The sequence below is a fragment of the Elephantulus edwardii genome, unplaced genomic scaffold (genome assembly GCF_000299155.1).
Source record: "Elephantulus edwardii isolate Elephantulus edwardi_28Jun2011 unplaced genomic scaffold, EleEdw1.0 scaffold00064, whole genome shotgun sequence".
NCBI lineage: Eukaryota > Metazoa > Chordata > Mammalia > Macroscelidea > Macroscelididae > Elephantulus > Elephantulus edwardii.
Genome location: NW_006399814.1, coordinates 9,513,914 through 9,526,735, shown reverse-complemented (window position 1 = coordinate 9,526,735; position 12,822 = coordinate 9,513,914). Strand labels below are relative to the sequence as shown.

At 52.4% G+C, this 12,822-nt stretch overlaps 1 protein-coding gene across 1 annotated transcript in view; it reads left to right on the top strand.

Annotated features, from left to right (window-relative positions):
- SAMM50 (SAMM50 sorting and assembly machinery component) overlaps positions 1-12,154 on the top strand; it is a 46,691-nt gene extending 34,537 nt beyond the window's left edge. Inside the window, exons 11-15 of the mRNA XM_006888043.1 lie at positions 522-592; positions 5,237-5,304; positions 7,225-7,371; positions 7,859-8,000; positions 12,082-12,154. Of these exons, the coding sequence (XP_006888105.1) occupies positions 522-592; positions 5,237-5,304; positions 7,225-7,371; positions 7,859-8,000; positions 12,082-12,127 (474 nt within the window). The 3' untranslated portion in view covers positions 12,128-12,154. The remainder of the gene's footprint in view (positions 1-521; positions 593-5,236; positions 5,305-7,224; positions 7,372-7,858; positions 8,001-12,081) is intronic.
- The last annotated feature ends 668 nt before the right edge of the window (positions 12,155-12,822 follow it).

The following is a 12,822-nucleotide window of genomic DNA, read 5'->3' as shown; positions in this document are numbered from 1 at the left end:
CGAGGAGATCTGGGTTCACGCGAGATGTTGGGGGGAGGTCAGGAGTGTTGTCATCAGGCGCACAGCCAGGGAGCGTCACTGCATCAGAGGAGAAGCATGTCGTGTGCTGATAGGAATGGCCTTGCTGTCCAGTCAGTCCCCACTCATGGCGACCCTGCCCCACAGAGTAGAACTGTGCTGTGTTTGGAGGGTTTTCAGTGACAGTGATCGTACCCCTGAGACACCGGGACGAGTTTGAACCACCACCCTTGCAGATAGTGGCCTAGCGCTTTACCCTTTGTACCATCAGGGACTTGGCTTACGTTTGTTTTGAGAATTGAAATTGCATGTTGGGTAGCAGCCACAAGACCACTTGAACGTTACCTTGCCTGACCTGCTGTCCTCTGCAGCCCTGGTGTCCGGCTCAGGACTCTGTGTGGCCCTGGGCATGGTGTGGTCAGTGACGCCTGCCCTGCTGCCACAAGCCTGCTGTGGTGCCCGTTCTCAGCTTGACGGTACCCCACTGGTTTCTGTCCCCACAGGTCATCTCAGCCTCTCTCTGGGGTGGGATGTTGGTACCCATTGGTGATAAACCATCAAGTATTGCTGATCGGTGAGTAATGAGAGTTGAGTGAGTCATTTCCAAATGGTTTTCCTTTCAATCTCTTTTGGCGATTGCTGAGAGGTTATCTTCTTGTTGTAGTTATGTGCTATCAAGTCACCTGTGACTCATAGCAACTCTTATGGGCAACAGCTCTGAAGCCTGCCCTGTCCTGAGTCAGTCTCAGTGACTCCAACACACCAACCCCATTGCCCATCTTATCCAGGGTCTTCCTCTCCTGCCCTGTCCGTCCACCATTCTAAGCATGATGTCCTTCTCCAAGGACTGGTCCCTCCTGGCCACATGCTCTAATATGTGAGAAGGAGCTTCAGAATCTTAACCTCCAAAGAGAAACTTGGTTTTACTTTCTCCAAGACAGACCTATTTGTTCTCCTGGCAGTCCATGGTATGTTCAGTACTCTTCTCCAGCACCACAACTCAAAGGAATCAGTTCTTCTGTCGTCCTTAGTCATTGTCCAGCTAATTATTTAGGAGATCAAGACTTTAAGTCTTACTGAAGTTAATCTCAGAATATCCTGTCTGCCACATATTAACTCTTTTTTACAGATTTTTAGAGAAAGGATGCAAAGGTTGCTTAATTATATTAAGAAACTTGTTCTTTTCTCCTCTGATTATAAAAGGATGTGGTTCATATACATTTTAGAAATTAAAAATAGAAACAGGAACACTGACTCTGTTCTTAAGCAGAGGTAACATTTGAGACTTCCCTTTCAGTCTGCATAGGTGTGTGTTCATGGGTGTGCTAATATGCACATATTTATTCTGTGTTTAGGTGTTTAAATACTGCATTTGACATCCTTGTGAGAAGCGTTTCAGTGACATGCAATCTTTTCTTATTTGTTCAATGTGAAGCCCACTTCTGTTTCTAGATATTTCCAATGTTTTTCTTTCTGTGCTTTTTATAAACAACATTGTTAATAAGTGATGGTTAATTTTATTTTCTGAGATGAGACGAGATTCCTAAATGTGGAAACACTGTCTCAAAGAATAGGAACTGTTTAAAGGTTTGTGAAGAGTGCTGCTGGGCCTTGCTTTTAAGAAAGGGTGTGCTGCTGTGCGTACTCTGAAATACTTAAAATTGTCCTTGTAGACAAAAAATGTTCTTAAAACTCCGTGACCTTAACTCAGCATTTCCATTTTCATGTTGTCTTAGCTGTCATTTGGTTCCATGGTTTTGAATGACACTTTGGAAGTGAGAAAACGTAATTTGTAAACAGCATTGTAAACCGTTTCACCTGTTGGCAAAGCCCATCGCAGTGCGATTGGTGATAATAGCAAAACTTTTAAATTATGGACACTGGGGGACCTTGAGGGAGCCGCTGCCTTGTGGGTTGGGACCCAGCTCCTGATGATCTGGACCACCAGAGCTCCCTGGATCTCAACAAGACGGCCAGTCCCAAGTGCCCTGGTGAGACGTCAAGCTGGAAGCTTCTCTCAACCCACCAGGCGACAGTGAGTGAACCTGCTGCTGGCTTAGGGCCTGAGAACTGGAGGTCAGGTGACAGTGAACCAGATGTAAGATCCTGATGGAGTGAGAAGCCCGCAGTGAGCGTCCTTTCAACAGATTCGGTGGTCAGTGCAGATCTTATGGAGGTAATTCTAATAAATCAGGTCTCATCACCAAGGGACACCACAGCATGACTGCCGGACCACCGAAACCATGGTCCAGCTGTTGTGACGTGCATTCTTAACCATCACCACTTCCTAACAAACCTCTGACCGAGGCTGGTGTGTGGTCTGTGATGTAAGTGGACAGGTAAGGTAGGGGGGACGCACCTTTTCACATTTTACATAATCTGCTTCAGGGCCTTTGAATTTTTTCAAAAGAAAGTTTGGCATATAATTTTTTAAAAAATTAAGAGAACTTGCTGGTTTTTCCCATACTTACTGAAATACTTGGAAAATCTTTGCATGGAAATCCCAAGTAATAAACACACACTGAGAAACTTAAACTCAAGTTCAAATAGAAAAATTTACCAAGATTTCTGTGTGACAAGAAGACTTGTTCAGATACAGCCAGCATGAGCAGCACGCATGGTCCCCCAGGTCGGTGGGCGTCTCCGAGGGCAGGGACGGCTGCCACTTCTTGGGCCCCATGCTGGAGAGATGACACACACCTCGTATCATTTTAACTTCTTATGTAGTAATCGCCACTGTCTGAATCCTTTCTCCATACCTATTCAGTCTATGTGCTGAGTAGATCATTTGAGAAGCTGGACTCTTGTGGAGAAGAGTGTGGCATCAGGGTCAGAGGAAGACTCATCAACCACCACTGATGAGATTCATAATGTAAATGACACAACCTTTCTGACTGAAAGTGAGGAGGACCTGAAACATTGACTGCAGAAGATCAGCGACTACAACCTTCAATACAGATGGCATCTCAACATCTAGACGGCAAAAATCTTCCCCACTGGACCATCATGATAGATGGAGAAAAGATTGGAATGGTCAGTGATTTCATACTGTGTGGACCCACAGTCAACACCCCTCTGATCAACCGTCAGGAGATAGGAGACTCACTGCTTTAGGAAACTGCTCTCGGGCCCCTCCAAAGACCCGAACAACAGCAGTGTCAGTTTGTTGGGTTTTTTTGTTTTTTTAAATTCATTTTATATTGATTTGCTTACAAAGTTCATACACATTTTGCTTCACACTATCTTTCATTCACACTGTGTTTTATACAATCATTTCCATTCATTGTTGTTGTTGTTATGTGCCGTCAAGGCGCTTGCGACTCATAGTGACCCTATGTACAAGAGCCCTAAACCATGCTCTGTCCTGTGCCAATCACACTGCCTCTGACACTCCCATCCCGATCACCACGGTCACTGAATCCACCTCATAGAGGGCCTTCCCCTCCTGCGCCGTCCCTCCACCCTCCCAAGCATGATGTCCCTCTCCAAGGACCTGTCCCTCCTTACAACATGTCCAAAGTATGTCAGATGAAGCCTCAGAATCCTTGCCTCCAAGGAGCAGCCTGGTTTAACCCTCTCCAAGGTGAATCTGTTTGTTTTCTTAGTAGTCCATGGTATATTCGATACTCTACTCCAGCACCATTATGTTTTATAACATGATTTAAGGTGCACCCGATTCAGGCCGTGGTGTTTTCAATCACTTGCCATGTATCTGGAAGTTGGACAGTGAATGAGGATTATAGAATGAACACTCACTGCCTTTGAACTGTGGTCTTGGAGAAGAGTACTGAACACCCCATGGATGGCCAAAGGAACAAACAGGTAGGTTTTGGAGAAGGTGCAGCCCGAATGCCCCAAGGAGACAGGGACTGTGAAGCTTTGTCTCCCATAATTTGGGCGTGTTGTTTGGAGGGGGCTCCTTGGAAAAGGACCTCATGCTTGGAAAGGTGGAGGGTTCTCTTCAGAAGCGGGGAAGACCCTCACGGGATGGATTGACGCAGGAATTGGCCCAAGGATGTCAGAGGTGGTGAGGGTGGCACAGCATAGGCTTCAGATCTGTTACGTAGAGGAGCGCTGTGAGTCATACTCGACAGCGTCTAAGGTTCCTTGGAGGAAAGGGTGTGCTTCAGAGCCACAGGGCTCCTAAGACGCAAGGACGGTGAAACCTCATGTCACATCCTGGGGCACGTGGTCAGGTGGAGCCAGACCTTGGAAAGGACATCCTGCTGGGAAAGGTGAAGGGTCCCAGCGAGATGGGCTGAGTCAGCGTCACAGTGGGTCTCAGGGTCCGAGAGACGACGAGGCTGGCGCGGGATCAGGCAAGGCTCATCTGAGTGTCGTCGGGCCTCCGTGAGCCCCGCTGTGAGTCACAGTGACTCTGGCACCTTCCTCCAGCAACAGAACCAGTCCCAGCAAGCGCTGCCATTTTACAGAGAGTGGAGCAAGTGTCTGAGGAATTTTTTATTTATGTTCTTCATTTTACTCAGATGTAGTTGTAAAGAGCGCAATTTTCCAGCCCATTAAGGAGCACATGAAGAATTGAGCTTTAAAATGTGTATTTAGTTTTCCTAATTAAAAATGATTAAAAACTCAAGCAGCTCTGGTGGCTTTGTGGTAAGGAGTCGCACTGACAACCCAGAAGCATGCAGTTCACATCCACCGGCTCATCTGCAGGAGAAGACTGCCTCCCATGCAGTGTACTCCCTCAGAAAACCTGCTGGGGCTTAAAAAAACCAGCCAGGGGTTAGTTCTGATTGGATGGTCCATAACAGCAGCAATTAAAAATTCTTATTAAAGAAATACAACCCCAAATCCACATGCAAACCCATTAAAGATACCAGCAACAGTCTTTTGGTCCCTTTCCTTCTAGTATTAACTACCTGCATTTATTCTGTTTGAATCCTACTGTGATTCTTTTGTTCTTGATGCTGTATTTTGAGCATTTAGGAGGCCTGTTCAGAAAAGGAACCAGATAAGTTCTTGTGAGGAGCGGGGATTCTTGTGTGGTGACCACGCCTGCCTGCCTCCCTCCCTCCTCGGGGTGGACAGGCGGGTGTCTGGAGCTCACCTGTCTCCACAAGCACCTGGTTACTGTGTCAGGCCTGCTGAGGGGTAGGGAGTTGACCCTGCACCCCAGGTGACGTGCTGGCTCTGTGTTTTCCGAGGTCCCTCGGGTTTTCACCTGCTGACGTCACTCTGCTCTCTCACTTCCGTGCAGGTTTTACCTGGGCGGCCCGACCAGCGTCCGTGGATTCAGCATGCACAGCATCGGACCCCAGAGCGAAGGTCTGTCCGTCCACTCTCCCCCACACCACGTAACAGGCACGTGTCACATAGATGTATGTAAATGACAACAGTAACCGCCAGATTCGCTGCTGAGTCAAGTGTGACTCAAGCCGCCCTGCAGACCACAGTTAGCCTGTCCCGTGGGGTTCCCAAGGCCACATCCCTGCGGGAGCCACTGCCTCATGGTTCTCTGAAGCGGCCAGTGGGGTTGAACACCAGTCTTGTGGTTGTCAGCCCAAAGCTTAACACCACCAGCTGTTCTGTTCCCGCTCTGTGGAGCTGGCATCTGCCTATGTCCACCCAGAGGGCATGGAACAGGTAACTGTCGAGGGAATTTACAGAAGTCAGGGAACATGCCAGAGCCAAGTGGGAGAATGACCGGGACCCCACCCTGTACCTCAGGTAGATAGCCGTGAGGGAGGACGTTGTAGCCTTTAAGTGGCTGCACGTTTCATCTTGTTGTACTACGATTCTTATTACTCATTGTTTTTTTAGAAAAACCGTATCTCAAGTTTAGGACATTCCCATGGTGGGGGTGGCAGTCTTACTCTGTCCTGTAGAATCACGTGAGAATGGCGCTTCAGTATAACAACGATGGGATTATTCGGCCATGAAGACCACCTTCAGAGAATGTACGGGGAAATACATACGCTAAACTTAAAAAGAAACCAAACAATATTTTTAAAAATCTGATGAGTTTTTTTTGGTAAGGGGGGTTTTGTTGCCCGTTGTTGGGAGTTTTTGTTGCCAACCCCAAAGGTACATGGTTCAAATCCACCGGCTGCTCCAAAGGAGAAAGATGGCCAGCAACCTCCTGTGTGATTTACCGCCTCTGAAAACCCATGGCAGGGTCTGCTAAGAGTTCTGATTCTGTGGTATCTAAAACAACAACATATGTATTAAAACCTAAGTCGTAATTACTCACTTGATGTGTATTACACTTCACTGAGGAGAAGAGCCCCAGTAGTTAGTGGCTTGTCTCTGCCGGGAGAAATGAAAAGACATTTACTTATTTTCTGAATTCTGCATGTTTATCGGGTTTTCTACAAAGAGCTCAGTACTGTTTTCATCAGAATATAATTAGTTATTTAAGGGAAGAAAAAGTGGATTCTGGGAAATAAAGAGCCAAGTTGACCTTCTGTTATTTGTCCCTTGTTTCCTCTGGAAACATATTAAACAGTAAATACTTCTCAAGAAATGAATTAAAGGGCTGTGGAGTCTTTAAGTGAATAAATTTCTTCCCCTGAGGTCATTCTTGGAGACAGCCAGTATTTTTCTGTCATAACTTGTCATTTTGCATTAAAGGGACTGTAACCCTTTGTAATAGTATTTTAGAGCAAAATATAAACAGTCCAGGGTTAGGGAGAGAGGGGGTGAAAGGGAGGGAGGGAGAAAAAAAGAATATGTGTGCTTTCAGTCTGGTTGTTGATAGTAGTCTTTCTTTCATTTGGGCAAAATTAACCTTTAAAATTCTGGGAGACGGTGAACCTCTCCCGCCTCCCCTTGACTCATGGGGAGCCTGGGTCCCCTCCTCCCGACGCCTGCACAGTGCTCTCTGCACTTTGTCCCCCGTCCTGACGCCTCTGCAGAAGTAACGCATCTCCCCTGCCAGGCTGGTGAGCTAGGTTATCTGCAGTGGCGGATCAAGTGATTTTTTCCAAGGCTCTGTTTCTTGTGTCAAGTCCTGCACATACAGAATATTTCCTTTTTCTTAAGCTGCACTGGCAACCCTCTTCTCTCCCTCTTAAAGCTAGTTGTAAAATAAAGCAAGAGAAAGAGGGAGGTGTCGTGAGATGAGGCCGGCCGGCAGCCAGGAGGCGGGGGCTGCTGTCCTCCGTGGGGACGCAGGATGCCCCGTGGTGTCCCGCGCGTGGTGGTCACCCGTGCGCCCTGCTTCTCTCCCGTGTCCTCCCTCCGCAGGTGACTACCTGGGTGGAGAAGCATACTGGGCAGGCGGCCTGCACCTCTACACCCCGCTGCCCTTCCGACCTGGCCAGGGTGGCTTTGGCGAGCTCTTCAGGACGCACTTCTTCCTCAACGCCGGCAACCTGTGCAACCTCAACTACGGTGAGCCTGGCGCTGCCGCTGTGCGGGTGGACCCTTTGGTTCCAGGGCCACGTCAGTGCGGGGCCGGGACAAAGCTGCTGAGTGAGTGAACGTGGTTAAGTTATAGTGCTGTCGGAAAGGAAAACCCATCTGCCTCTTCATTCAGAACACGCTAGTGCACACTGCGTACCAGCCATTATGCCACAGACTTGAGAACGACTGCCCCTTCCCCCAGGAGACCCCGCACAAGGTCCTGCTGGTGGACAGGTGGGGAAGGGGCAAGCCGAGGCTGCGGAGGGTTCCCGGGCAGTCGGCCTGGAGTGAGGGCTCGATGGGTTACTCCAGGGAGGACCGCACGAGCGGCCCCGGGCCTGTGTGGGCTTTGCATCTGGCCTTCCTCCCACCACTGCTGCCCACCTGCACCCCGACGGGCAGATAGAGGGGATCCAGGCCTCCGAGGGGGCTTTGGGAGGACAGGCCCTCGGCCTCACACCCTCTCTCTTTCCAGGGGACGGCCCCAAGGCCCACATCCGCCGGCTGGCTGAGAGCATCCGCTGGTCATACGGAGCTGGCATTGTCCTCAGGCTCGGCAACATCGCCCGCCTGGAGCTCAATTACTGCATCCCCATGGGCGTCCAGGGGGGCGACAGGTCAGTGCTGCTCTGCCACGTTTCAGGGGTGTCCTGTAAGACCCACGATCACAGGAGACACTGAATGTGTGTGTACTTGCGGCCAGTGGGGTGGGAGAAGCAAGGCCGCGGGTCCCCCCTCCACCCCAGTGGTTGGCCCCAGGACTCGGTGGAGCACTGTTGTTCCTGCTCGCAGGGAGCCAGCTGCATGGGGGGCTTTTAGCTGCGGGCTCTGTGCATGGGGTGTGGGTGGGGGGCTCGCTTCCTCAACATGGGGCTGGGGGTGAGGGGATGTTCCCCTGTGACCTCCAGCTGCCACCCTTCCCTGATTGTCTGACCAAGGAAACACCTGTGAGCTGTGGAGGAACGTGGTGCTGGGGCCACTCACGCTCAGGGTGATTCTGCTTCCATCCCCGAGTTCTGGGCTTGCTTCGCTGTGAGGGGCTTGGCTGGAGTCGTGAGGAGAGTGTGTGGCCTCGCTGCCCTGAGTCCTGGCCTCGTGTATACTGTGATGTTCCTTGGTCAGTGTCGTAAGCGTCTGTGCAGCCTCTCTGGCTCCTGCTTGTGCGTCCAGTGCTCTGGGCTCCGTCTCTTTCTCTGCCCTCGTCTGTCTTCTCTGCCCCAGTGATATGTGGTCTGCGTCCCAACCCTGGACTTCCCCCACCAGCCTGATTTGTCCTACATTGAGGATGTGGCTCTACCGTTTTCACACCTGCCCAGTCTTTACCTGAGTGTGGATGACGGTCGTGGTAGGGGGTCCTGTGACGTGCTGACATGGGGCAGTTCTGCACACTTGTCCAGACGCTGGCCTGTGCCAGGTACCCGCTGGGCTCTGCACACTGTGGAGTAGGCGTGTCAGCCCTTTTGACAGAGGACACTCAGACTCCAGAGCCGGGCTTCTGCTGCTACACCCGCTGCAGCGCTCGGTGCCGGGCCCGCAGAGTGTGGGAGAGGCGGTGTGCTGCACCTGCTCCTGAGAGGACGTGCGGGGTGGTCCCGTGTGCATCAGAGACCCCAGCACCTCTGACAAGGGTGCTCTGACCCCATGTGCATCAGAGACCCCAGCACCTCTGACAAGGGGTACTCTGACCACATGCTCATCAGAGACCCCAGCACCTCTGAGAGATCATTGGGTCCCCTGGCATATTGCCTGTGTCTCTGCTGTGGGCTGGCTGCTTCCTGGCGGTGATCTGAGCTCTGTGCTCACTCCTGCTTCTCAGGGCACACTAATGAGGTGTCCTCACTGCTGGGAGCCCTGGTGGGGTGTGGACAGGCCTCACCTTCTAGGGACAGGTCAGCACTCAGGCCCTGGCCAGCCCCTGGCCAAGCCCGTGGCTGCCCCGAGGAAAAGAGCTGAGGTTTCTGCTTCTGCAGTTGGTGTGAGGGTCGCTGTGATTCAGTGGCAGTGGGTTTGGATGTGATGATCTCCATCTTAAGTTATGCAGTGGATATGTCCTGGGTATTTTTCATTTTCAGAGAACTAGAAGTGAGTGTGTGTGGCTTCTGTGTCTTTGTCACTTCCAGAGCCCCATTGCCAGTCACTGAGACCCCACTTCTGCCCTGAAGCTCTGAAATACTGGACTCTGGGCAGGGACAGGGTGTCTGCCGTGCCCTGTGATTGCCCAGCACTCTCCTGTCTGGCCATCCTGGCTCTGTCCTGTGGTCTCTCACTACTTGACACCTTTCCACCGGCTCTGCCCTGTGGCCTCTCACTGCCCAGCACTCTGTCCCTGCCTGGCCATTCCTGGCTCCGCCATGTGGCCTCCTGGATTGAGTGGTGTTGGCTCCAGAAAGTGACCTGAGTCCTCAGCCGGCTCTGCGGCGCTGTCGTTGCAGTACTGCGTGTGACCAGTGGGTGTCGGTGTGCCCCAGGGACTGAGCTGCTGCTTTCCTGACCACCTGCTTCCTTTTCTCAGATAATCTTTGAGGGATTGGCCCCATCGGCCCCAAGCTGGCCAGCAGATTAAATTGTTCACGTTTTGAAGATGAATCTCAGACCAAGGTTTCCTCTGGGGCATATAATGTGCTGTGTGGGGGCCCTGGCCTGGCACCTCTGCTCTGCATCCTAGTTGGTCACTGAGGCTTCCCTGAGGGTCAGGAACTGGGGGTGACCTTGTCTCTCCTTGAACTCTGACCTGGAAGTAATTATTTAGATGATGCTGGGGCCTTATCTCCTTGTTAAATGAAGAAGCAGGCTCGGTGGTGCTGCCTGCACCGTGACAGCTCTGCTCGAGTCCGCGTGGGCTCTGCGGTGAGGGCTCTGAGCTTCAGCCCGCTGGGCAGGCTGAGCGCTCACCCGTCCTCTGTGGGCAGTGATGTGTGGCACTGTTATCTCCGTCCCGCCAGCCCCCTGTCACGGCGGGTTTCACCGAGCTCAGCCCCGAGCTCTCATAGCAGGGAGGGAGGAGGAGGGTGAGGAGCTTGTAATTGAGGGAGGGGCTGAGGACGGGAGCCCGAGGGGGATCATCTCAAAGGACAGCAGATCCTGTGGCCGAAAGGGCAGGCGTCCAGGCCAAGTAGCAACCAGAGTGTTGAGAACAGTGTGTGTCTTGGGGACCCAGACCCCACGAGGCTAGCGCAGGGGGTGCTGTTTACATTCCTCTCCTGGTCCTTGCAGCCCTCCAGCTACAGCCTCACCTGTGTGCAGGCCGAGGGCACAGGTCCTCTCTCCTCCCTGCCCACCATGGGCCCCATCCCGAAGCAGTGCCCGGTGCTCACTGTGATCCCTAGAGCCCCCTCCGGCTCTGGACACGCTGGGCAGACAGCACAAGGCTGAGTTAGGGTGAAAGCACCGCCAGGGACCATGTGGGGCAGTGGGGGTGCTACAAGAGAGACAGGAGGGGTGCAGGCATGTGAGAATGAGGGGCGTGGGACACAGGCGCGGTCAGGGAGCCCCGGGGGTGGAGGTGGCTGGAGTCCAAGCAGAGGGCTGGCCCTGGTGGTCAGGGGTCCTGAGGCCCAAAGAGCCCTGTCACATCTGGCACTGGATAGCGTCCGTGTGCTTTTCAGCATCTGTAATGTGTATTTATTTCTGGGATGTTTTTATGGCCCCTGAACCTGTGTTTGTAAAATTGCTTAGTCTGTTCTAGGTTAACAAGCGGCTGTTGAGATGTCTGTTTGTCCCCTGGATTACACGTGCAGAGACCCGGTGTATCTTGGAGTTCATTTGCAGACTGTTTTCTGAACGCTGTGTGCACGTAGGCCTAGAGTGCTACTGTCAGTCTGGCGGTGTAAGCGAATCATTTCCAGCTGAGCAAAACGATGTTTACGATGCAATCAGGTGTTTGATTTTAAATCCGACTCAGGGAGAGACGGTGGTGGGGTCTGCATGAGACCACTGCCGTCAGCGTCGATTGCCTGCGCTGTGCGATCAGCTAATGAGGTTATTGATCTTGTGCAGATGAGACAGCAGTAATGATCGCCCCTCTCACATCTCCTGATGGCTCCGCTGTTTCATTTCCCCACTCAGTCAGGGAGCAAGGGAAGAACGTCCAGGCCGCTTTCCTGAGCTGTCTTCTGTCAGAGAGGGCCCTGGTCTTCCTGCAGTAGTGTCCACAGCTCTCAGTGCCAGCTGCTCACTGGATTCCAAGTGCCCTCCTCCCTCGGTGATCTGCATCTTAGTCCCAGCTCAGGAAGGACAAACTGAGGGTCTCTGGAAATCTGGCTGGGCCAAGAGAGATGGGACAAAAGACTCTGGACAGCGCTGCTGAGGGTACCCCACGGGGACACTGGGTAGTAGTTCTTAGAGGACTCGTGGGAGACAGTGGTTCTAAGACCTCCTGGAGGATGCTGGACAGTGGTTCTTAGGGGATTCAGACGGGGAAACTGAACAGTGGTTCTCAGGAGACTTGCAGGAGACAGTGGACAGTGGTTCTCAGGAGACTCGCAGGAGACACTGGACAGTGGTTCTCAGGAGACTCGCAGGAGACACTGGACAGTGGTTCTCAGGAGACTCAGAGGGGACACTGGAAAGTGGTTCTTGGAAGACTCACGGGGACACTGGCCAGTGCTTCCTAGGAGGCACATGTGTGACGTTTTGGAAGCGAGGTCTGAGTAGACCGCAGTGTTTGGCCCCTCACTGTCGTCTTCTGTGTTATTTCAGGACCTGTGACGGTGTCCAGTTTGGAGCTGGGATTCGGTTTCTGTAGCCGCGGCACAGCTGACGCCTCCAGGAGCCTCTGGGCTGGTGCTGCCACACTGTTCCCTCAGCACGCACCACACGGGGCTCTGTCCACCGTCCTCGCAGGAAACAGGCCAATAAACTTTACAGTCTGACACTCGCTGCCTCCTGCGTGATTTTCCGCCCTTCCTGAGACTGCCCGCCCTCTCTGTCCTGCATGGATCCCACCAATGTCCCCATGATCTGTGTTTTGGGACACTGTGTCCATGCCACGCTGGTGTCCCCCAGGACCTGGCCCCACAGTGGAGAGTGGGTGCCTGGGCAGGTGTCACTGCTGGGAGTCATTTAAGCGAGTGAGGGTTGTGGATGAGGCCCTGGATGCCTGACTGTGTGACCGTCAAAGCCCTCTTCATTCCCAGCTGGGCTGCGTCCCATCACACTGCATCTCCCGGGATCTGCAGTTTGTCTCTGCCCAGTGAGCATGGGCTTCCTAGTGGTCGGTCATCTCATGGCCTGTGGGGGAGGGACTGCAGGGAGAACGGACCTTGCTTTCTGCAGTGGAAACATCCCCCTCAGTTTGACATTTCCTTGTTTACAGTTTTACATTTATGCCTCTGGCGAAATAAGCACTGAGATTCTAGGCCCAGGATTAAGAGCAGAAGCCAAATAATCCCTGCTCCCCTCACAGGTGCAGCCTCTAGCTGCCTGCAGCCGCCAGAGCAG